The sequence below is a fragment of the Aulonocara stuartgranti genome (assembly GCF_965226115.1).
Source record: "Aulonocara stuartgranti genome assembly, chromosome: 18".
NCBI classification, from domain to species: domain Eukaryota; kingdom Metazoa; phylum Chordata; class Actinopteri; order Cichliformes; family Cichlidae; genus Aulonocara; species Aulonocara stuartgranti.
Genome location: NC_138954.1, coordinates 19,297,260 through 19,321,034, shown reverse-complemented (window position 1 = coordinate 19,321,034; position 23,775 = coordinate 19,297,260). Strand labels below are relative to the sequence as shown.

At 39.9% G+C, this 23,775-nt stretch overlaps 2 protein-coding genes across 3 annotated transcripts; one reads left to right on the top strand and one right to left on the bottom strand.

Annotated features, from left to right (window-relative positions):
* The first annotated feature begins 1,812 nt into the window (after positions 1-1,812).
* Positions 1,813-10,739, top strand: thap4 (THAP domain containing 4). Its single transcript, XM_082514149.1, has 5 exons — positions 1,813-1,930; positions 8,652-8,805; positions 9,130-9,239; positions 9,902-10,005; positions 10,115-10,739. The coding sequence occupies exons 1-5, from the start codon at positions 1,906-1,908 to the stop codon at positions 10,229-10,231; spliced, it is 510 nt and encodes a 169-aa protein (XP_082370275.1). The 5' UTR covers positions 1,813-1,905; the 3' UTR covers positions 10,232-10,739.
* Positions 10,740-11,300: 561 nt separating this feature from the next.
* Positions 11,301-22,201, bottom strand: bokb (BCL2 family apoptosis regulator BOK b). Of its 2 annotated transcripts, none has more exons than XM_082514147.1 (5): positions 21,795-22,201; positions 21,067-21,381; positions 20,132-20,260; positions 14,078-14,241; positions 11,301-12,328 (listed from the first exon to the last, which is right to left on the bottom strand). In XM_082514147.1, exons 2-5 carry the CDS (start codon positions 21,287-21,289, stop codon positions 12,203-12,205), a joined length of 642 nt encoding a protein of 213 aa, XP_082370273.1. In that variant the 5' UTR covers positions 21,290-21,381; positions 21,795-22,201; the 3' UTR covers positions 11,301-12,202. The 2 variants fall into 2 exon arrangements, with proteins under 2 accessions (XP_082370273.1, XP_082370274.1); XM_082514148.1 differs by lacking the exon at positions 21,795-22,201 and adding an exon at positions 21,542-21,765.
* Positions 22,202-23,775: the final 1,574 nt, after the last annotated feature.

The following is a 23,775-nucleotide window of genomic DNA, read 5'->3' as shown; positions in this document are numbered from 1 at the left end:
TTTTACACCAATGACTTGGGACTTGAATTGGACTTGAACCGGTTTACTTGAAAAGACTTGATATTTTACCCCAAATATAAAATTTAACATGCATATTATATAGAGATTGAAAATGTGACGTCATTCACGGGTAGAACCGCAAAGGATTCTGGGAACTCGTGGCAAGCGGTACTAGCGCACGCAGGCTTTCAATTAAAATCAGTCACACAGCGATAAAAAGAAACACAAAAATGTCAAGAAGCTGTTGTATTATTAACTGCAATAGCCGGTCGCATGACAGCCACGGGAAGCCGACGGGTAAAGAGATCGGTTGTTATCGGATTACGTCGTTGAAGAGAAATTGTTCGAGCCATGTTTCCGAAGTAACAAAGATGCGACTGGATTGCAGCCATTCAAAGACCAATTATAACGTCCCAGAACCCTCCAGCTCACAGGTTAGTCTGCTCCAAGCATTTCCACAAAGGTCAGTCTGCTGTTGTAGTTAATGCGTCATTTTTCTTAACATAATTGGTGATATAGGTTACAAGCAAGTCTGGCACTGAACAGAAATTGTCGCGCTATGCTCCTTTGTTTATTGTGCATAAATAGTGAATTGTCCTGACAGAATATTGTGTTTCGCTTCTGTTATTATGGTACATTGACAAAAACATATACTTTTATTCACAGGATAAAACAGGTTTTTGTATCACTAATTGTCCAGTGCGATTACAGCATACAATATTATTGTCACTGCTACATTTCTGTGATGCTACCAGAAATTATTTCCACTGCTAATTAATTACCGTTGAGCTCAAAGGTCCTATTAATAAACGGTTAACGAATGTGTATTTATGACGACGATTTGTGAGACTGGTAAACTTATGATACGTACGATGGTCTTTACTTTCTACACGGTGCATTTCAAGGTCCTGCACCCATCCGTCGGTAAACTGTACCTGGGCTTGTTGCAGTGACCGGAAGTTACTAAACTTCATGAGTGTGTGCACTCACTCCAAGAAGCGTATAATTATAAATATGCATATAAATATGCTAAGATGAGATAGCTGACTTCATCTAACTAGCAAATGTTTTCCAGGCTACGTTGGTGATGCAGTTTTTTTTTTAAATTATATTTTTTTTAAAATATCATTTATTTATGTATGATATTTTTGTCATGCGATTTTAAAGCCGGTCCTACAAGCGCATCCAAGAATAACATGCAGCTTATCTCAGAACTGTCGGTGAAAATTATTCTTGGAGCTAGGTTTAATTGAGCTGCATTTTAAAGAGGTGCAATTTCACAATTTGTGTATATTTTCTAAGTTCACTATTTTGTCATGTGTTGAGAAAAACACAGATTTAAAAATTACATGGTCTAATATTTACATTTAGCATATAACTGCAACATGCTTTTTTTCGTTTTTTTTTTAAAGACTCGAAAGGACTTGAAATTCAAAATTTCAGACTTTACTTGGACTTTTACACCAGTGACTTGAGACTCGACTCTGACTTGCCTGACATTACTTGAGACTTGACTTGAGACTTGAGGATAAAGACTTGAGACTTACTTGAGACTTGTAAAACAATGACTTGGTCCCACCTCTGTGAAAATGTCAATAAAGTGAGCTTTATTTTATCAAACACCTGTTCTGCATGGTATGCTCTGGAGAGAAGAGGAATGACAGCTGGACTGGTGTGACAGAGGAGGACGCTAGGGACAGGATGAGGTGGATTCAAATGATCCGTTGTGGCGACCCCTAAAGGGAGCAGACGAAAGAAGAAAAAGAAGGGAGTACTTCTCTGTGCATACTACGTTTCCCAGGATGCCTTGCGTAAATCTACATCATTCTGCGTCAACACCGCGCTGTGCGTGGAGTGACGTTTCTGTAGTACTGGCTAAGTTTGGCTGTTCCGAAACCGACTGTAATGGCCTGTCCTGTCAATAACACGGGTAGGTTTTTTTTTTTTTGTTTTTTTTTTTGTTTTTTTTTTAAATTGAAAAAACAACAACAACATTTTAACAGTTTAATACTGGTAGTATTATTCTCAATCGTCATCAGCTCCTGTAAGCACAAGCTAACTGTGCTGACTTTTAATGTTACTTATAAAGGCTCAGACGTTTATAAGTGTAGTATCTTTGTTTTCGTGTCATTCGAACTCTCTTTGCACTTTAACTCAAGCCAACTGCACAGTTATTTTTCTATCTTTAACTTAACCAAGCTAACTTCAAAGTTAGCCTCGTTAACAGTAAACAAACTACCACCGGAAGGACCGAGCTGGTCCTGTGACGGTCCTGCGAGGACAAGTCCTCAGTTTTATCTTTCATATCAACAGCGTTTAGATTTAAGGTTTCGATTTACATGAGAGGTTGTTGTAAAACGAAGACCTTCGTTTGCAGCAACATTACGCCACCTAGTGCAGGGCTCTAGACTTTTTTCTTAGGTGCACCAGCACAAATGTGAGGTGCATCCAAATTTTTCAACCGAATCTCTTAACCCCACAGTTTTACATGTTCACTTGAAAAAAATTCTGTCCATACAGACAATATTGATTTGTAATTCTTTATTTGGAGCACAGTTCTACCAGAAAGATAAGTTACTGAAAAAGTGCTTGTGCTTAAGTGCTTTGGCACTCTTTGGCAATATTGTAGGCAATGTCAAACGTAATCATCATCTCGGACTCCTCTGAAGGCCTGTTTGCTGCTGCCTGCTGCAAAAAGGCATGGGGAGAGGGGACACTTGGGTAGTGCATTTATCACATCATATAATGTGTTTTCAGGATACACTGTGCGTTTTTAGCGTTTCGATTTGGAACGTATTAGCAGGACTGCCATGGTCTTTCCAAACTCATGACAGTAAATGCAGTTCATCATGTTGTCAGCTTTACTGTATCTTAGCCAGGGAAACGGGTCAAACCACTCTCTTTGAAATACACTACATATACACTTTCCCCCTTTTACTTTCAGTGGGGTCTGGCTCGGAGTCGATCGTATGTGGCTCACTATCTGATGCCGTCTCCAGACCAGTGTTAGGCATAACCTGAGAGGTTGATGGTTCCGTGTCAGAGCACTGGCTGTGAATTTCACATGGATCGGGCCTTAACTTAATAAAAAAGTTATAAATCGTTCTTTTCTCATTACCCACAGCTACATCCACAGCCTAGGCTACTTACTAGGACTGGGTATTGTCAATGATTTATATAATCAGTACGATTCGATTCAATTTTGACTCTGACTGGTTTAGACCACGATATGGGCAAAATGTGTGTCTGACCACACAGAGACTTTCACAGTTTAGGATACTTTTTTTTTTCTTTTTTTATTTGAACGGCTGGTCGCACCGGTTGGACCTAGGATTTTTTTTTTTAGTTGCACCATTGAGAAATTAGGTCGCATGTGCAACCAAATTGGTCACACGCTAGAGCCCTGAGCATCCAAAATTGCTTCAGTTATCTCTCTCTTTTTCTTCCTGTGGGACACCACTTCTGCCTTCTTGCCCTCCATCATTAAACCAAATGAGCCGGTCACGCAGGGCTTTGGTTTGACCAGCGATGTAGCATATTCAGAGAAGATTCATCATGCACTTTCAAAGTCTTGTCACAGGACAGCGCAACTGTAGTGTAGGATGCAGTGTGATTTTTTTTTTATTTTTTATTTTTATTTTTTTTTAAATTATTATCATTATTATCATTATTATTATTGAAGGCTCGTTCCTCCTGGATGGAAATATATAAATGTGTTTTAAAAGCTAATAAGGCTCCCTGACTGCATTAGTGCCCTTTTATTTTCTATGACAACAGCAAAGCATTGGACAAAGAGGTGGATTTTTTTTTTGTTTTGTTTTGTTTTGTTTTGTCTTGTCTTGTTTTTTTTTGTTTTTTTTACTAAAATTTCAGCTGAGCAGCACGGTGGCATGGTGGTTAGCACTGTTGCCTCACAGCAAGAAGGTCCTGAGTTCAATTCCACCATCAGGCCGGGGTCTTTCTGTGTGGAGTTTGCATGTTCTCCCCGGGTACTCTGGCTTCCTCCCACCGTCCAAAGACATGCAGCTTGTGGGGATAGGTTAATTGGATAATCCAAATTGCCACTAGGTGTGAATGTGCGAGTGAATGTGAGTGTGAATTGTTGTCTGTCCCTGTGTGTTGGCCCTGCGACAGACTGGCGACCTGTCCAGGGTGTACCCCGCCTTTCGCCCTATGACAGCTGGGATAGGCTCCAGCGCCCCCCGCGACCCTGAAAAGGATAAGCGGAAGCGAATGGATGGAAAATTTCAGCTTCAAGAACCACCTCCTACATATAAGATTCAGTAACAGAAATCCCACAAGAAACTACTAAGGAACAGTGAGGCATAAACCCTTTATGAGAGCAGCTCCCAAATGTGGGTCACTGCTCGACCTGGATACCTCACTGTGACCTGACCTGCAGGTCTGGAGGCATTTTCGCAGGAGTGGCTCAACGAGGCCAAAGAGAATTACGCAGCAGAGCTGACCTTTAGTGCGCTGAGACGCAGCAGTGCAGCGAAGATCTGAAATAACTTTGAGGTCCTGCACACAGCTGAACGGTAAATATTTTGCAGTTTAGATGCGAGTGCTGACCATGTGTGCACAATCAAGCATGCGCTGATTAATGCATGTGGAGTTCTTTGCTCTAATGTGAGACTAAATGAATACAGCACATTTGAATCAAGATCTGTATTCAGTGCATCATTACGGCCCTATTGTTGATTACTATTGATTACATTGTTGATTACTAGCCCAGACACTGGGTTTGTTTTCGGTCATTATCTTGCTGTAGGCACATACTAGGCACATACCAAAGGGCACTGCAGAATGCTGTGGTAGCTGTTTGGGTTCAGGGTGCCTCTTACTCTGTACAAGTCACCGACCTTGGATCCAACAAAACAGCCCCAGACCATCACACTTCCTCCTCCATGTTTGACAGTTGATGCCACACACTGTGGAACCATCCTTTTGCCTACTCGAAGCTGTACAAAGATCCTGTGTGATGAAGCAAAGGTTCCAAATTTTGATTCATCAGTCCATAATACCTTCTTCCAGTCTTCAGTACTCCAATAGCGGTGTTTCATGGCCCAGGCAAGTCCCTTTGTTTTATTCTGGCATCTTAGCAATGGCTTTCTTGCTGCAACTCGTTCTCTCAAACCTGCAGTTCAAATTCATAACGGTTGTGAACAACAGGGTTGGGACCAGAGTAGATGAACTGGATGGACAACCAACTTTGTCAAGTCAGCATTTGGCTTAAGTCACTTTGCTATGTCATTAAAAAACAACATCATACAGACTGTGTCCACTAAACTAAAATCAACACTAATACCCGTTAAATGTAAATTTTAAAGGGTACTTACAAAAGTCAGTCCACCTTTACAACAAATTCAAAGAAAAAAAAAGTTGCCTTAAACCACAATTATGAACCAGTATGCACGATTGCAGCTATACACACATATGGAAGGAGACACTACATAAATATTTGTCTCAGATTGCAAAGGCAAATCACGAGAAAAACAAAAGATATCACTCTGGGTGCAGAAGTGGACCCATGAGGCACGTGTGCTACATTTTCTGCACGTTTTAAATGGTGCCGTTGAAATCCACCAAGTGAACAGGTGAAAAAACACAGAGCTGGTAAAACATAAGATCAGCTGTGAAACTATATAAGGGACTGGTAAATTTTAGAAACCAGAGAGACAAGTGGAGAAGAATCAAAGGTGTTTAAGTTGGAACACTGAGGGCAGCTAAACGGGTTCTTCAGTTCACTTAACAGAGTCTGTAGCATGGGTGTGAAGATAAATTAAATTCTATTGTTTAGGAGGAGCACTAACTCTAGCTGTGTTTTCAAATTGACGTTGCTTTAAAATAACACGTTAAATGCCTGTTGCGTTGCCGTATTTTTCTCGCACCTCTAAGGGAGGACCTAAGACACCAAGCAAGAATAATAAGAGAGGGCGTGTAGGTAAATAAAGTGATTTCGTTCAGAGACTGGTTTAACATTCATTTCTCAGAATGGGCACTGCCTACCCCAGCCACCACTTCTTGTCTCTAATGGAAAAATAGTGAATTTCTTTTGATGTGTTTACTGTTTCGCTCTCGTAGCGTGCAGCCTTAGTTGACTTTCTTCCACGCTCAGCCCTTTCCCTATGATGATACACCTCAGCTGCACTTTTAGAAGAAGATGACCTTCAAGGCTTTCTGTCCACAAAACCAGTAGGATGTCGTTTAGCTTGTTGAAAGGACATATTTTATCAAATTCCATGACCTGTTTTCTTTTTCTTTTTTTCTCCACTAAATCCTACTGAGTAGTTTAGGTACTTAAACCTGACCAGACTCACACTGCAAACTCAAAGGAAAAACAGAACTTAAAGCAGAAAGCTCCTCTATGCTTTGGCTCAGGAATTGACCTTCTTCACATTGAAGTGTCCCTGTGTGACACGTGAATGGCTCATATTGTAAGGTGCTTCGAGGTTTTAGTGAGATTGGAAATTTCCATTTACCATCTTGTTTGACTTGCCTCTGCTTTATCCAGAATGCCAATGAAAGGGACCAGATTATGTTCTCATATTGTGTTATTCATAAATGCAGCTTCACTTATTTCCAAATCATCAAAACCTTTTTTGCAGTTTATTTTACTTGATTGAGAGGTAGTGTTTTAAAATGAATTTTTATATTATTGGATCACATCACATTGTTCAATTCCTCAAATTGAAATAGCCAGTAATGGTGAAGTTTATCTTGTGATAAACTATGAGACTTTTGATTTGGTAATGTGGTACTGGAAAGTATCGTTAGTTTAAAGAAAAACTTTTTTTTTTCCACCAGGAATATTGCTTTCAGATAATTAACAGCACTATGCATGCTACCTTACTGCCACGCTTTCATTCCCTGTTGTGTAATTTCAATAGAACATGCATGTTTCTGCATAATAATTGTTGCTTAGCTGGTTTCAGGTTGTTTTGTAGGTAATGTTCCTCCAGCAGTATTGTGTTGTCCATGGATTCTTCCACTGGTTTCACCTGGTTGTAAATACCCTAAGGTATCAGAAGATGGTGGTAAACTTTAATTCTCAAAGCTCAAATAAAGAGGTGTTGTAACATCTAAAACATGGCTGAACATCACAAAGAAAATGGGAAACGGTGAGTTTATGGAAAAAGCAGCTTTGCTGTAATGCCAGAGATTTGTAGTGCGCTCGAGTCACCATGAAGAGTTCCACTATGCAGCGGATATTCCCCTTCACAAACTGGCACATTTACACTCCAGTCATTTGCCTTATAATCATCATTTTATTATTACAGCTTAAAAAGCTGTGACATTGTAAAGAGTTGGAAAATAAGGGTTACAGTTAATAAAATAATTAACAGATGTCTCCTCCTTCCTATGTGGTGACTACAATAATTTTGCTTACAGTGCATCCAGAAAGTATTTACAGCACTTCACTTATTCTACATTTTATCAAGTTACAGCCTTTTTACAACATGGATTAAATCCAGTGTTCAAAATTCTACCTGGAAAAAAAATGTGGAGAAAAAAAAAAGTTAGCTTGAGCCCCTTTGCCAGTAATTACAGCCTCAAGTCTCTGAGCTTGATGCTACAAGCTTGGCACACCTACTGTTGGGGAGTTTCTCCAATTATTCTTTGCAAAACCTCTCAGGCTCTCTCTCTCTCTCTCTCTCTCTCTCTCTCCATATAGATAGATAGATAGATAGATAGATAGATAGATAGATAGATATAGTTTTGTTTTCTTTACCCAGTCATGTTTGTTGGCGGTTTGCTTGGAGACAATGCATGCCATGTACATCATGCTTCCTAAAATTGATTAAGAGTAATTTGTGGATATTATCAGTCTCAGTAAATCTTAATTTGTTTTTAATGCTTTGTTCCACTGCATTGAATGACGTGACAAATTTAGCTCATCTTTTTTTGCTTGGGAACATTTCTCTCTGGTAAAGTCTGCCTGTCCAAGTATCTGGCTCTCTATTATACCCATTTCTCTAAATGTGACATATTTTCCTGGGATTTAGCCTCAGACTTCTTTTTCTTGCTACAAAATCTCCACATTTGTTGAAACTGGCCAAAAAGCTCCTTCTTTTAAAGCCATTTTGGATGGAAGCTACTGTTTGGCATGTAGTGTTGTGTTTTCCTTCTTCTGGTTCCCTAAAAATAGATGTATGCAAGTTTGAACGTTCCTGTCGGAGGTTTTTTCCCTGCCTCTAAATGGTCTTTGAGTCTGCACGTAGTTAAACAAAGAGCGTGGGTTATTTTACTTAACAAAGTGTGTGCAGTTTGCTTTTATCTCTGCCCATCTGATACACAAAAACGTGTTCTGTGCTTGACTTTCTGACTGTTTTTTTTAAGTAATAAGAAAAAATTCTAGTGGAAGTTTAAAGAGTTTAAAAATCCTAATCTTTTTGATTAAAGAGAGCTTCTGTTAAATATATTTGGTATTAAACATTATCATGCCATGACATTTTTCTTTTAACTGAAGATGGTTCAGATTTTAAGTCTATCTGCCCAAGGAGCAAATCAAACAAATCCAGTTTGAATCCTTCAGAAAATGATTCTGTTACATGATTACATGATGAAGCTTCTTTTTTCTTTTCTTTTTTTATAGTAATGCTGCGTAATTTGTTTGTTTGTGTCTTGTGCTTTATCTTTTTAACCATCAGTGGAGCTGAACCCCACCCTCCTCCCTCTGGAATGGCTTCTGGGCACCTGGGAGTGTGATGAACCAGGAGAGGGCTCCTTCCCCACCATAAAACTTTTCCGTTACACAGAGACGCTGCATTTCAGTCATGTAGGACAACCAGTCATCAACTTCATGTAGGTTATATGAAGAAGTGGCAAATCAAGTAATAACAGATATTTATAGATTGGAACATTTAGTCAATATAACTGCAAGGTCACTGGCTGTTCTGCACGTCAGAATATCTTACGAGTGAACTGTGTGACTTTGAGTTCAGTGTTTCAAGAGAACAGACTCATAAATTATGCTTAAGTTTAACACGCTGGAAAATGTCTTTTGTGTAAGTTTTAAGTTTGTGTATTTCATTTAAATTCAACTGGAATAAAATTAATAAAATCTGCCGATAACAAGAGCTCGTCACCGGACGTCACATGATCTTCCACTGATGTCGTGTTTTACAGGTTCAATGCATTTCATGCCGAGTCTAAGAAGCCCCTGCACAGAGAGTGCGGGTTTGTTCGAATGCAGCCGGGGACTAACAGAGTGGCCTTCATCATTGCACAGAACTCAGGTGAAATTCACGTCATTGTATTCACTTTTTTTTTTTTTCATCAGATTGGACTCTGGTTCAGTTGTAAAGGTCATGTGATGTGATGAGTCCCGATGTACCTTTTGTAAATGTGCATCAGCCTCGCTCGTCATCACCAGTAACCACCCCACAAGCCTGTAGGCCCTACAGCCTGATGGGGTGTTGTCGTCACAGGATTTTGAAACTGATACCATTGATGTGTCCACCAGGAGGCTGAGGGGTAACACTGGTCTCAGCACTGGTGGCCACCAGTATTTTTAAATGAAGGTGAACTGACAAAATGTTTAAAAATGTTATTACAGTGCTGGTAATTTTCTTTTTTTGCTCTGGATAAATCCTCTTTAGGGGACCAAAAGTGTCTCTCAGTGCAAAAAACAACACAATGTCTGGATTGCGTTTGGCTGGCTTTTCCTGATATTCAAGCTTACAGGGCCGAGTAAATGTGTTTTACTCATCTGTGTTTTCCTGCTATGACATTCAATAACCACAGGAAAGAAAACTATTTCAAACAGTATTTTTTCAAAGCTTACTGCAGTGATAAAAAGCTTTTATTAGATCACATTTGTGGCAAATTAATTATTTTTTTCCAGTGATTTACCCTTCTTTCAATACCCACACGATACCCCTTGTGTCGTCTGCTGCAGGTCTGGTGGAAATCGAGGAGGGAGAGCTGACAGGGCAGCAGCTGAGCCTGCAGTCCCTGCAACTAGCCCGAACCTCTTTTGCAAAAGAGCCTTACGTAAAGCAGGTAAAGACGCACTCACTGAGCTGCAGAAATAAGAGGATTAAATATGACACTTGGCCATCAAACCTCTTGTGATCAATAAAGTGACTCCTGCTCGCTTTCCCCTCTTTAGATTTGCAGAGTGTTTCAGCTCCGGTCTGACGGGAAGCTGGAGCAGACAGTTTCTATGGCAACAGACAACCAGCCCCTGATGCAGCACTTGCGCATCACCTACCGTCGATCGTCTTGAGCAAGCAGGAGGGCTTCTCATGCACTGAAATAAGTTTCCAGATATAAAAATATATCTGGAAACACTCGATCAATAATTCCAGCTGTGCAAGAAAAACAAACAAATCTACAGAGATATACCTCTATACTGTTATGTGGTAAAAAGGCTGTGGTATAACCTGTTGAACTGAAATAATCAAACTTAATCTTAACCACTAGTTAAACATCACAGACAATATCAGGATGTTCATGGTGTATATTTAATCTGTAAAGCTATTTCAATGTGAAGATAATAGAAGTACTATATGTGACTGTCACTGCACTATCATAAAATTGTAAGCTAAAGCAGCTGGAGACATTGCACTGTCCTTTGAATGTGGGCTTCAGGGGTTTTTTCTTTTACTGAGTGGCACTATGTAGAAAAAGAAAGGACTATTTAAGGCCACTGTTTTCACATATGTGCTCACAGACATCCATGTCTGCGTGGGGGCAGCTTCGTGTGCTGGATAAATTAAATTACTCATTTTGTCTTTGCTTGTTTGAGTCTATTAATGCGTTTCTGTCCTGATGGATGATACAAATCTGATTAGCGTGTGTTAATGCACTGCAACACACAACATCGGCGCTGGAAACACGAGAAGACACTGCAGGCTGACACACGATGACTGTTACAGCCATGGTTTTTAAATAGAAAGCGCCATATAATGTAAACAGAGCTAAGATTGTGGAGCACCTTGAGGAACCGTTAAAGCTCTGATGTCTTTAGTTGCGTGATATTATAAATCCTCGTGTAAAATTCTATTTTTCGCTCCGTTTTCTTGCCTTTGTAAGAAGAGGGACAAATTGGGTAAAGGAAGCGACTAATTCCCTGCAACAAAGGGGTCCTGTTAACACTTTTTCCACCAGTTGTCTGCCTCAGGTTTTCAAAATTATCTAAGCCGCTTCTTTTTAACCAAATCCAACTATTCCTCAATGACCCAGGCAGCAATAAACACCCTCACCTCGTCACCCTACAGGGCTGTTCTTTACCACCTCGTATTCCTCACAGCAAGGGTAAGGATGAGCCTGTTATAACAAAAGCATCACAAAAGTCCCGTCTGTGAAGGTTGAAGTTTATTATAGGTTTCATAAAAACTTTTAGACACATTTATAAGTTCACACTTAAAGTGACACCCATCACACACAATCATCCTAAACAGCTGCTGTAGTGGCGTCCTCATACTGCAGTGGTTTGAAATACAAGTCATTAAATAAAAAAATAAAATCATAAATAGACTATTTACAAATCTAAAAGGAAATCAGTGTCCACAAAAATATGCACATTCAGTATATATTACCATTCCTCGAGTTCTTTGGCCAAAAATGAGCGCAATGAGATCCAACGTTTCTCTTCATTATTTTTAAATGGATCATATTTGTAAAGAGACTCTGTGCTTTGGTGAAGTACAATAGAGTTACTCCATGAAGTGTAAACAGTTGAATCCACCTGACATTACTCTTGAGGCGTGAACTCACTTTTTCCAGACTCAAACCTCACAACAGGACCCAGCCAGCTGAGCGTCAGTTTCATCACAAACACAGTTTTCGCCTCTTTAAGTGTGAATATTCTGAGAAACACCACATTAAAACGTCTGAGTGTTTGTCTCTGGAGTATGAACAGCCTCACGTTACAACACTGGAGAAGCCTTGCTTACTACACCGGTTAAAGCAGTAAGATAATACATAGAGGCGGAGTGATATGCCCTTAAATGTCACGGTGACTACTCTTTGGATGAAGGGTAACCACTTCACGGGCTCTGCCGACACTGAGAGAACACAAACATTTGTTGGTCAAACATTTGCTGATGGCCATACACAGCAACTGAAATCTACCGGCAGGCTCAATCCCCATCAATCACAGCGACCCTCTCCACTCCAGCTTTTTATTGACAAGTCTGAGATTTTAATCCCACACATGACACCCCCACCGTCCCACCTCCCACACGCTGTTCGTTCACGGCTCCTTCATGATGTAGACATACATCGTCGTGAGGAAGCACTTGAGGGACTCAAAGGCAGAGGACAGCCAGTTTTCTTCAGGGCAAAAATCCTTTTTCACCACACATTTTGTGATCTCCACCTTAACAAAATGAGATAAAAGGGATATTTAAAAACAAACAAACAAACTTGTTAAATTTCTTGAAGTATAAATATTAAAAGGGAAACTTTGTGCTTCCATTTATTTTCTGATATATAAAAAATTTTACACATACACTTTCAGAATGCACTGCAGCAATGGTGGACACTCATATTGAACAGGAGGTGTTTGTGCAAGTAATTCCTATGAGCCAAAAAGCATCAGATGCTTTGCACACTCCATTTCAGATGAGGGTTTTTTTTTCCTACTCTTGAATCTGTATGATGTCACTGATAGCAGACTTTTGCATCAGGTCTGGCTAGTCACAATTGGGAACAGCCAATCATAAGAAAGGAAGAGAATTAGATAGCCGGCGAACTGAGGAGCTACTACGAGGACTGATCTAAGGTCAGTAAGGATTATTTTTGAACTGTGAATCATGCAAAACTACCCTGGTACAGTCCACGAATAGACATAGGAGCTGGAAAAGAGCAGACTAGATGCATTTTAGAGAAGAACAGAGTTTTTAGTACTTAAAAATCACACTTAATGTGTGATTAAATTGCAGTTATTGGAATTACCTTTAAAATCATAAACAATGCTGCGCCGTGCTACCTCATTGAACTCCTTAGTCCACATAACCCTAGGGGAGCTCTAAGATCATCAGGACAATTACTCTTAGTGCAGCCTAGATCCCAGCTAAAGACCAGAGGTGACCGTGCTTTTGCCCTGGCAGCCCCGAGCCTCTGGAACAATCTTCCTGCTGCTATCTGCGCCTCTGATTCCATCTATTCATTTAAATCTCAGTTAAAAACTGTTTGACCGAGCGTTTTCAGTTAGTGCACATTCCCTATATTATTTTACCCTCATGTTATCTTCTACTAATGTTCCACTGTATAAAAACTCCCACCTTATATTTATGAATACTCAGTAATTGTATCCTCTAAACTATGCTCTAATGTTTTATTTCTTACTTTGTACTTTTTTTGGGGGGGGGGGTACTCTCTTAGAGCCTTTTATCTTCTATCTTATGTTTTAACTTTGTTGTGAAGCACTTTGGTGTACCTTCGGTTTTAAATGTACTATATAAATAAAGTTGCATTGTATTGTTACAAATAAAATTAACTGTTTAAATGAAATTTCATATTTTATTTTCCCCAGTATGTGAGGATCTCAGTATTTTAATTCTAGTCTATAGATGTCATTAGTATTACAGTTTTTGTTTTCTACCTGAATTTGTGAGTCTGAAAGAAAGAAGTTGTAAAATTAATGTTACTGAGGAAATCAAATGAGTTAAATGTCATAATGCCTTTTTACTAGTGGCATTTCTTATTGCAATCTGTTGTCTCTTTTGTCAGTCCACTAAGAGTAAAAATACTGTCTGACTCGGAAGATGCACAGACACACATACACTAAAGTAAAATAAAACAGAGTTTGAATATTATTTAAATCAAGCATGAGAATGATCCACTTTACAGCAGAAACTTTTCATCAAATCATCCAGCAGGAAGCCAGAGTAAGCAAATAGCATCCCCATATCTCAGACTGCTGAAAGACGACTGAAAGCTGACGGAGCTTCATGCACAATCAGCATGTTTGTCATGCACAAAGCAGTGCATCAAATTCAAATCCCCACCCCACCCCTGCACACACACACACAAAACTAGCAAATGCAAATCGCTGTTGTATCTCAAATGTCAACTTTTTATGCATTTCATGTTTGCCCAAAATTTTGCTGAGGCAGAAACTTACCCATCCTCCCCGTCGCTTCAGCCAGGGAACCAGGAATTTGCGGACAAACTGTCCCAGACTGTCCACTAAGATGTGCACTGTAGCCGGATGGCCTTGTCTGACACAGTCCACTGCCAGGGCTCCAGCTACCGCAAACATGGACACCACCTTACCCCATGTTATGCCTACAGGAAAAAACAGACACCAGTGGATTATGTTTAATTATTCTATATCTGTGTATCTGTGCTTCCACAGTTCAAGCTGATCTGGATTTTGTTTATCTGCAGCCACCGAAAATCAAACTGCCATCTTTACCCCACTATAAACATCCCCTCCCACACAAAGCAACACCCATCGCTTTCCAGCCTCATATTCTGTGACCTGACAGGAAGCACAGAGGGCAGTTGGTGCACCTTGTAAATATGAAAGTCAACAAACTGGTGTTAATGCTATCGATAAGGCCACGCCAGGCTGTAAAATAAACAGGTTTAGACTGCACTGCCACTGACGCAGTTTCAGATACGGGAAGGTCAACAGGTTCAAAACTGAACTGTGAATGGAGCAGAAGCAGCGGAGCTGAAAAAGACCAAGTATTTGTCCCGTTACCCAAGAGGCACCGACCTCAAAACAGTCCAATATGATAAATGACGGCATCCGGCCACTCCAGGCAAAGTTTCCAGTGCAACGAGGGATTGTTATAACGAACGTCATTGATGCAGTGCAGGGCTTAATGGCATTGGCCCCCTTTAGCCCTGCTTGCATTGTCATGGTTGCTCCTTAGAGCTGAGCCACAGCCTCTGAGTGTGGCTATTAAAGGATAGAGCTTAAATGAGATAACTGTCCGTGGAAGCTGTCAGAGCACGTCATGTCTCCCTCCCTACTGAGAAGCGGGCCAAGAATAGAGACAAGATTGCCGGGGATAAAGCTGGAGGAGAGGAGGGCGGAAAGAGAAAGAACAGAAGTGGGAGGCAGGTGAAGATGGATGGAGGAGAGATGAGCCGTGTTGATTTTACTGAAGGCGACCACAGAACAGATGACTGTTTCCAAAGGAAGATATGTAGATATGATCCACAGATGCCATATAAATGTCATTCCTTTATGTCCACCACAAAGTAATGACTAACTAAAAGCTTAAAGGGTGGTTTTAAAACAATCTCGAGACTGCAGGAAAAACACACATGCCTTTTTTTTTTTCTTTATTTATAGTCAAGTTCCAACCCGTCCCAGAGGGCTGGGGCTGCCTGGGTTCACCAGTTTGTTGTTCTTGAGGAGGAATCCCACGCCGTTTCTAAAAACGATACCCTCGTGACGTCAAAAAGAGCAGACATTTATCCAGAACACAAGCATGAAAATGTCATTAACCAAGTCTGTGTTTGATCTTTCCTGGTCCCGCGTCAAAGTTTTACCAGACTCTCTAATCTATTCCCGAGGCGCATACAGAGGACATAAAGTCACTCTTTATTTGGATCCTTCAAAATGTCTTTCCTTCTTTGGACGGTTTACAAAACACATCTGTTGTCAAGACAACATAAATAAAAGAATTTTTAAAAAAAAGGCACAAGACCAAGACCAGCATGATCGACTTCACCCAAATAGACTCAACTAGAATTTAACCAACAGGCTTTTTGACACATTTGTTCTGCAATGTTGTCACTAGATTAGCACAAATCACTCCTAGCCAGGAATAACAGGAAGAACCACTTGGGCTGTTTATCCAGAGGTAACAACTGTGAATCAAGTAAGAAATTCCACATTCAAGCCAGAGCCAGCTGCTGTTGTCCTAAGCCATCTTCTCCTTGGTTTTAATCTAATGAACCACAGGAATAGCTGACCATATGTTTTTATTAAATAAACAAGTACATCAGAAAGGGACAGCTGAGGCAGAGCAGTTTGGTGACAACCTTGGACACATGCAGAGGAAGGATAGTGGATATACTGGGCAAAGGGTGTTGAACATGGAGCTGCCAGGCAGGAGGAAAAGGGCAAGACCGCAGAGAAGTTTCACAGATGGCACAGTGTTATTTACATGACTTAATATGGGAGAGGCTGTGACAGAGGAGGATGCTAGGGATAGGGTGAGATGGAGATGACCTGCTGTGGAGCCTCCACAGGAAGAGCAAGAAGAAGAATAGGTGCAAGGAAGAAGATGTTGCTAAGCTACATCAGCATAGATTGAGACAGGATGACATTTAGTAGAGGAAGCAGAGGATGTTTATCTGTTCCCAGCTCATTAACTTTGAGTCTTTGTTAGTTATTCCAAAGTTCACTTTTTAAAAAAAAAAAAAAAACAAACAAACAAACAACTAGATCTTATCAAAAAAAGAGTAAATAAACACAAATTAAAATAACAAAAACAACAAAAATATTTTCACCTATTGGCCAACTTATTTTAAAAATTTTGGCTGGTATCTCCTTACCTCAGTCAATGCACTCTGGACTTATAACATTTATTCCTAGAACTGGGAAACACCCTTTAGACCCAAGTGGTTAACGCCCCATATCTTTGCTTAATTCTGACCAAAAAATCTTGGCAAAGGTCTTAGCGGGTTGATTAAAAGTAGTAATGGCGAAAATAATACATGGTTTTGGTGACAATTTTATTAGGTTGATAAAGATATATGATTCGCCTTCAGCGCGAATATTGACGAATGGGCTCATATCAGATCTATTTCTTTTACAGAGATCCACAAGACAAGGCTGTCCCCTTAGCCCCGGCCTTTTTGTTATTACTATAGAGCCTTTGGCACAAAAACAGAGAAATAATGTAAATATATTTGGAATTTTGATGGATAATAATCAACATAAGCTTCTATTATATGCAGATGATATGTAGTTACTTATGACACAGCCTGGGAAGTCTATTCCAGCCCTATTAGAATGTATAGAAAGCTTTACGCTGCTTTCAGGGTATCACGTCAACTGGGATAAATCAGAGGCAATGCCTATGTCAGGACACTGCCCTCATACTTTATTTAAACAGTGGGAGTTTCGGTGGTCCGTGAATGGTTTGAGGTATTTGGGGATACAAATTACCTTGGATTACACTAAGATGGTTCGAGCAAATATGGAGCCAATGTTTGAAAGAATAAAAATGGAATTTGGTAGATGGTCCAGGGTACGTCTCACAATATGGGGTAAAATTAGCTGTATTAAGATGATGACTGCACCCATGACCTTTTATATTTTATTAAATATTCCAGATCTAGACTAAGATCTAGACTTTTTGATCCAGCAGTTTCTTTGGGGTAGCTCACCACATTGTTTAAGTATTAAGAAACTTCAAGCGAGTGCAAAACAAGGAGGTTTTTCATTGCTTAATTTCGAATGGTATTATTGGGTGATGAATGTGAAACAACTTAGAGCTTGGTTATCTACTGTTAAACCCATTTGGTCCCATATAGAGACGGAAGTTAATGGCGGTATTTCTCCTTGGAAGGAGCTGTTTGATACCAGTCATAAACTTACCCATCCTATAATTGCAAATGCGAAGACATTGTGGTGTAAATTACATAGGGCGGGTCGCTGGGACTTTATTAAATCTCCTTCGACAACCTTATGGAGTAATAAAAGAATTTTAATTGGAGGGACATCGGTTGACTGGTTACAGTGGCGTAAGGCAGGCATCATTTATGTATCAGATTTATTTGACTGTGGGACCAAATGTTTTTTAAGCTTTGATAAAATTGTGGAGTTATACAAGTTGCAGCATAATCAATTCTGAAGATAAGCTCAAATACATAGTTCATTATCGAAGTGGCTGGGAACCCCCTTGAGTTGTCCTGTGGGCAGCCCTGTGGAAGTCGTGCTCTCAAGATCATCCTTGGGTAAAGGTATCACTTCTAAGATTTATCATTTATTGCAAGAACGGTCAGCTGACCCGCTCCTTAAAGTTAAGGGCTACTGGGCCCAGGACATGGCATTGGACATATCCTTCAGTTGAACGGGATTCATGTTTTCAAAATGTTAATACTATGTATAAAGAAACAGGCAGTAGATTTATTCAACTTAAGATAATCCATAGGTGGCATCGAACACCGCAATAATTGTATAAATGGAACCTGGCCCCTACGGACGAATGTTGGAGATGTGATGGTCAAAACGCTTTGATTTTACATATCTTATGGAGCTGTTCGGCACTTCGGGATTGGTGGGAAAACATAATGGAGGTAATTTTCAGTGTTTTGAAAAGGAGATTTGGTATCTCACCAAAACTGTCCATACTTGGTATAACCACAGAACTTTCTGATGGAGATTTTTCCAGTTATACAAAAAGATGGGTTATTCAGGCTCTTACTACGACCAAACAGGTCCTGCTAAGACATTGACGGAAAAAGAACCCCCTCCCTATGAAGAGTGGCTAATGACAATGGCTAAGTTGGCGTCTTACGAAAAAGTGACTTATGGTTTATTAGATAAATTGCATCAATATGATTGTATTTGGTCCATCTTCACAAGCTGGCTTTCTGTAACTTGAAGAACAGAGGAGTAATGACAGAGTGGTGGTGTGGGGATTGGTTTGCGAAGAAAGAATAGGATAACTTCCCTTTGTTTTTGTTTTGGTTTTTTTTGTTGTTGTTTTTCTGTTTGTTTTTGTTGTTGTTGTTTTTAAAATTATTTATTTATGCATTTAAGTTCTGCTATTGAAGTTTAAAATGAAATAAATAAAAATTGTTGATGATAAAAAAAAAATTATGGCTGGTATCATCCCAGAACTCCACTTGTGTAGCCTGCAAATTTTTACATAAGGGTATTAAAGTAAGGCTGTGTCTATGTTAGACTGGATGTAATAATAATAATAATAATAATAACAACAACAACAACAACCACCAGATGAATTATTTGCCAAAAACAACACCTGAACTATGTGAGGACACAATTACAAGATTTACTCAGAGTTCAAAAATAAATAAATAAATAAATAAATCACACCACCAAAGAGCACAGCTGGAGATTGTGATTTTCTTTGTGCACAACAGCAGTTGCTTCTGTATCAGTACAAAATTTAAGAACAAAAAAAAAAAAAAATCAAGAAAATGCAGACAAAATTAAGCACCAGAATTATGTTACATATCTTATAATTGGCTAAATGATTCTTCTTTCAGCTTTAGCCTTATTTGGAAGACTTCACCACAGCGGACAGATCAGCACACCTACATCTACACTCGATAACTATCCTGAAGGAACTCACCCAGGGATTTGTGTCTCCTAGATTTTGAATCGTCTTCGTTAGCACACTATGGAGTTAGCAGCTAGCTTTCTTAGACTAACAGTGACTACAATTCAACCTCATACAGCCATCCGGCCTTCATTCTATTTTCTTAAATGCCCATCCAACCAGACTCAAGCCTGTCCCGGCTGACAGCGGGTGAGAAGCATGCTACCCCTAACGTAACATACACATTGTAGGGTTACAGAAAGAAACCAGAAGCAACATGGAGGAAAACTCAAAGATAACCTAAGAACATGTAGGCTCAGGAAGGTCAAAACTCAGAAAAGCCAAAAACCAACTAGAGAATCTAAAATCTTTTCTTAGGCAACACCATTATCCCCTGCCGCTCTGCATTAATTTTCCTTCCTGTGCATCGTTTTGAGAGGCCCAAGATTGGACATGCTGGCTTACACTTTAACACTATGCTACATTAAGCCATCCATCCATTTTCTACTGCTTATCCAGTTCAGGTTACACCCTGTGCAGGTCGCCAATCTGTCACAGGACTACTCTATATTAATTAAAGAAAAATGTTTGAGTTCTCTTAGCAAGACACGACAACGCTACCAAGAAGCCCTTTTATGTTCAGCATCCACATCCCAAACTTGGGCTCAATTTAGTAAACTAATGTCTAAACATAGAAACTTGGATGTAGGACTAATTATGTGTTTCAGATGGAGTCTCACTCCACCTACATCTGATTCGCACCCACTCACTCTGAGCCGAATGAGCCTGGTGAAAGCTGCAGAGGTTCACAGTCAGTGCCTCCATAAGCAGTCAGCAGTGAAGGTCACTTCCTGTGCTCTTTTAATTTCTACTGCGATGCATCATCATCATCAACACTGAGCTTCATAACAGCCTTGTACCTGCTGAGAAAATCTCTGTTGCTACACCGATGAAGGCATCCGAAACCATGTTCTCCATGGCAACAGAAATGTTGAGCTGCCGCGCCACGTTCCTGTACAAACTGGGCTGTATACACTCCAGCTCATCGCCTAGGTAACAGAGGGAGAGCAGAAACAAAAAAAAGAAAAGGAGAAAAGTCTGTTAGGAAGTGAATCTGAGCGAAGGAGATTAAAAACAGGTGAACGTGTACCACGTCACACATTTTAACCTGCTTGAATATTGAATTCAAACATTTCACGTGACAAGAGTTCCCTCAGATACCCGTGTGCTGAGAAAAGATAGATGTGAAGAGGAGGGCTGGACCGCTGCTGCCTGGTTTTGGTTCAAGCTGTTCTCACACATGCAGATATAATCCTCGACTCATCATTTGGTCTGAGCTCATCAGAGCTTCAAATGCTCAGTACAGGCTGTATAGACATGTGGAGTATAAGCCTAATGTGTTGCTTTAATATATTGCAAATGTAGCAAATACTCCAGACACAGGATCATAATGTAGGTGATCAGCAAATTCAGTCTCTAATCATTCGCAATTTTCTGGTTTCTTTACCATTCTCTGAAAGCAGGTGTAAATTCAATACAGCCGTTGCTACTTTCTGACATTTTATGGGCCAAACAAATAATCAATTAGTTGAGCAGCTAATCGGCAGATCGTGAAAATGGAATGCATGTTAGATTGCAAATGCATGAAATGTAATGTCAATCATTTCTGAGATGCTTAAACACAACATTTCCTTTCATTTTAAGTATGGTTGTTGGACAAGAAGAAGAAAAAACATCCCAAAGATACCCATTATCCTTTTTTTTATGTCATGCTATTTTCATGACAGCACTAATAATGAAGCAAGGCAATCATAGTTCAGAGGTCATCGATAAGGTGGCATTTATGGAAACTTACCAAGACAGAGAAGCACCATAGACACTTCAGCCAGCGCTGTGTTTGAGGGAGAAAAATGGAGTTCAGTTTTAGACCATCCCAACCCGTTTTGGTTGAGCCTCGACAAGATGTAGTCTCTGCACAGCGCCTTAGACTGGGTCACCAGCTCCTTCTCGGTCAGTGATCGGTCAAACACATCCAGGACCTCTGCAGCAAACACTGAAGACCTGCGCAGGACCTCCATGTCCTCATGCAGGGTGAGGGGGATCTGTAAGTCAGAGAGCCTCTGACCTCTTTCAATCAGCTCAGAGTTCAGTGGTGAAGATAATATGGCAGCTGTGAGGAATAGGAGTAGATGAAAAGAGGTCAGATAAGAGGAAAACGAAGCAGGTGATTAAAAATCCCTGCTGCTACTACACACTTTTTTTTTAATTCACAAGAATGGTGGGTGAGTGTATAAAGACATTTGGATTCTAAAACAGGAGCAGAAACTTACATAAGAATATGATGGAGGCGTTATTGTTGTGAGTCACATGGTGGGATAGTCAACTTATTGCTACACTTCTTGGATTATGCAACAACAAACGGCGATACCACAAAATGACTGAGGAAATATTTTGTTTCCCAGTCTCAATATAACACACACACACACGCACAAACCCATCGAGCTTTTTTCACTGCAGTCACAACTTAACCCTAATTTTAAATCCCTGAACCGCTTTAACACGCGAGAAAAAGACCACGCTTACCATCAGCATATCCACATGATGACAAACACCTGCGCCTGATGTCGCAAATGCGATTTATCCGATTTATTAATTAGCAGACGTTTCAGAGCGAATCTCTGAGGGCTTTCAAACAAAGCTGGACTGTCAGAGCAAGCGCATAAAAACTCCTCCACTGTGCAGACAAACCGGCCCAGACAATCAAGCAAACAACGGGCGAAGTTCTGCTCTCTTTTCCACGCAGCGGATAGTGGGTCCACTTGCTTCTCCGAGACGCACCGACGGAGGGGAGGGAGGCGGGTGGAGGACGCCTACCTGTTGTTCCACCTTGCCATTGGCGCGCGGTGGGTGTGCTCGTTTCAGAGCCGGGAAAAGCCCGGATAAGGAGTTTGACAGCCGCCGCCTCCCTCCCACCACAAGCAGCTTCTCACCCCGGCGGACAGAGGGAGACAATTCAACTGTAACTACTTTCATTCACAAATCTGAGGGGCGATTAGCTCGGCTTTAATAGAATAGCCAGTTCGTTTGAATTTCTTCTAATATTCAGCCTTCAACACACTGATGCAAATCACCATTATGCTGTGATTTGAGCACAGGTGTGACTCAGGAGACGATCACCTGCCAAAGTTTATGTAACTGTTCCTGAAGCCAGAATTGTGCCACTGTCAATCCCCTGCAGAGCTCCTTCACGCCGCTAGATGTCCCGCTCTGCTCGTGGGTGTTGTTTGGTAATATCTATGTAGATTTACTGCATTACATCCTGATCTTTTTATTTATTTATCTATCTAAGATAATGAGATAAGATAGGATAACTCTTTATTGTCATTGCACTGTCATACTTAGTACAAATACAAAGAAATATTTGCTACAGTCATGGAACACAAAAGAAAAAACTCTTAATGTCTTTATATTTTCTGTCATCTATTCAGTCAAAGAAGACAAGATATTTTTTGTTGTTGTTGTTTTCTGCTGTGTGTGTGTGTGTGTGTGTGTGTGTGTGTGTGTGTGTGTGTGTGTGTGTGTGTGTGTGTGTGTGTGTGGATGTGTGGATGTACTTGTTTAAACATCTTTTTGAGGACCAAAAATTAGTATCCCATTATACTTGTGGGGACAACAGTCACTTCTGGGGACATAATGCCGGTACTCACAAATTTGAAAGCGTTTTTGAGGCTCAAAAATTGTTTTTTAGGGTTAGGGTTACAATTGGGTTATGGTCAGGGTAAAGGTTAGGGTTAGGGTTAGGTATTCATTTCTGATGGTTGCAGTTTTAGTAAGGGGCTAAGGAAAGCAATGTCCTCACCAAGATATGAAAATGTGTGTGTGTGTGTGGCTTTTTTTATTTAGTTTGTTTGGCTTTTTAGAAAACAAGTACTCTAAGTAGGAATAAATATTACAATGTAAACTATATGAAAAATAACAGGTGAAAGGCATTGGTTAAATGTAAGTTTTTTTTATTTGAAAAGACTGTAAAAAAAAAATTTAAAGTATGTAAAATTAAATATTTTGTTATTTCATTTCAAACAGTCATCCTCAAAAAAGAGAAAAGAAAAACTGTTATTTGCTACTTTGCTTTTAAATTGCTCGTGTGTTTTTAAATTATAAAAACTAATCCAAAGGATTTTTTTGAACTGGCTTCATTAATTTCCCTGCAGTGTTGCTGTTTCTCCTGTGTTTTGAAGACCTGAGCCATTTATCCTCTTAAAATATCCACAACTGAGAATTACATAAAAGCAAAACAGCAATTTGTGCAAACACGGATTCAAACAATGTGGACACAGGAACTCAAGAGAAAACTGGATTTTAAGTGTAGCAAACTGAAACTGTTAAAAAAAAAAGTTGTAAAAAACAAATACAAAAATTCAGTATTGTGATAAATGTTAGTGTGAAGATGCTCTGGTTATAAAAGGGTAAACTACAGCTGGATGTGAAACTATGAACGGTCTCTTGTATCTTTGCTTTTTCTCTTTTATCATAATTCTATATTTCAATCGGTTAAAGATGTAAT

Coding starts and splice junctions, on each gene's coding strand:
- bokb (XM_082514147.1), bottom strand. CDS start 21,289: ATGGAGGTCCTGCGCAGGTCTTCAGTGTTTGCTGCAGAGGTCCTGGAT. Junction 20,261..21,066: donor TATGGTGCTTCTCTGTCTTG/GTAAGTTTCCAT, acceptor TCTGTTACCTAG/GCGATGAGCTGGAGTGTATA. Junction 12,329..14,077: donor TGAAGCGACGGGGAGGATGG/GTAAGTTTCTGC, acceptor CATTTTGTTAAG/GTGGAGATCACAAAATGTGT.
- thap4 (XM_082514149.1), top strand. CDS start 1,906: ATGGCCTGTCCTGTCAATAACACGG. Junction 8,806..9,129: donor CAACCAGTCATCAACTTCAT/GTAGGTTATATG, acceptor CGTGTTTTACAG/GTTCAATGCATTTCATGCCG. Junction 9,240..9,901: donor CATCATTGCACAGAACTCAG/GTGAAATTCACG, acceptor CGTCTGCTGCAG/GTCTGGTGGAAATCGAGGAG.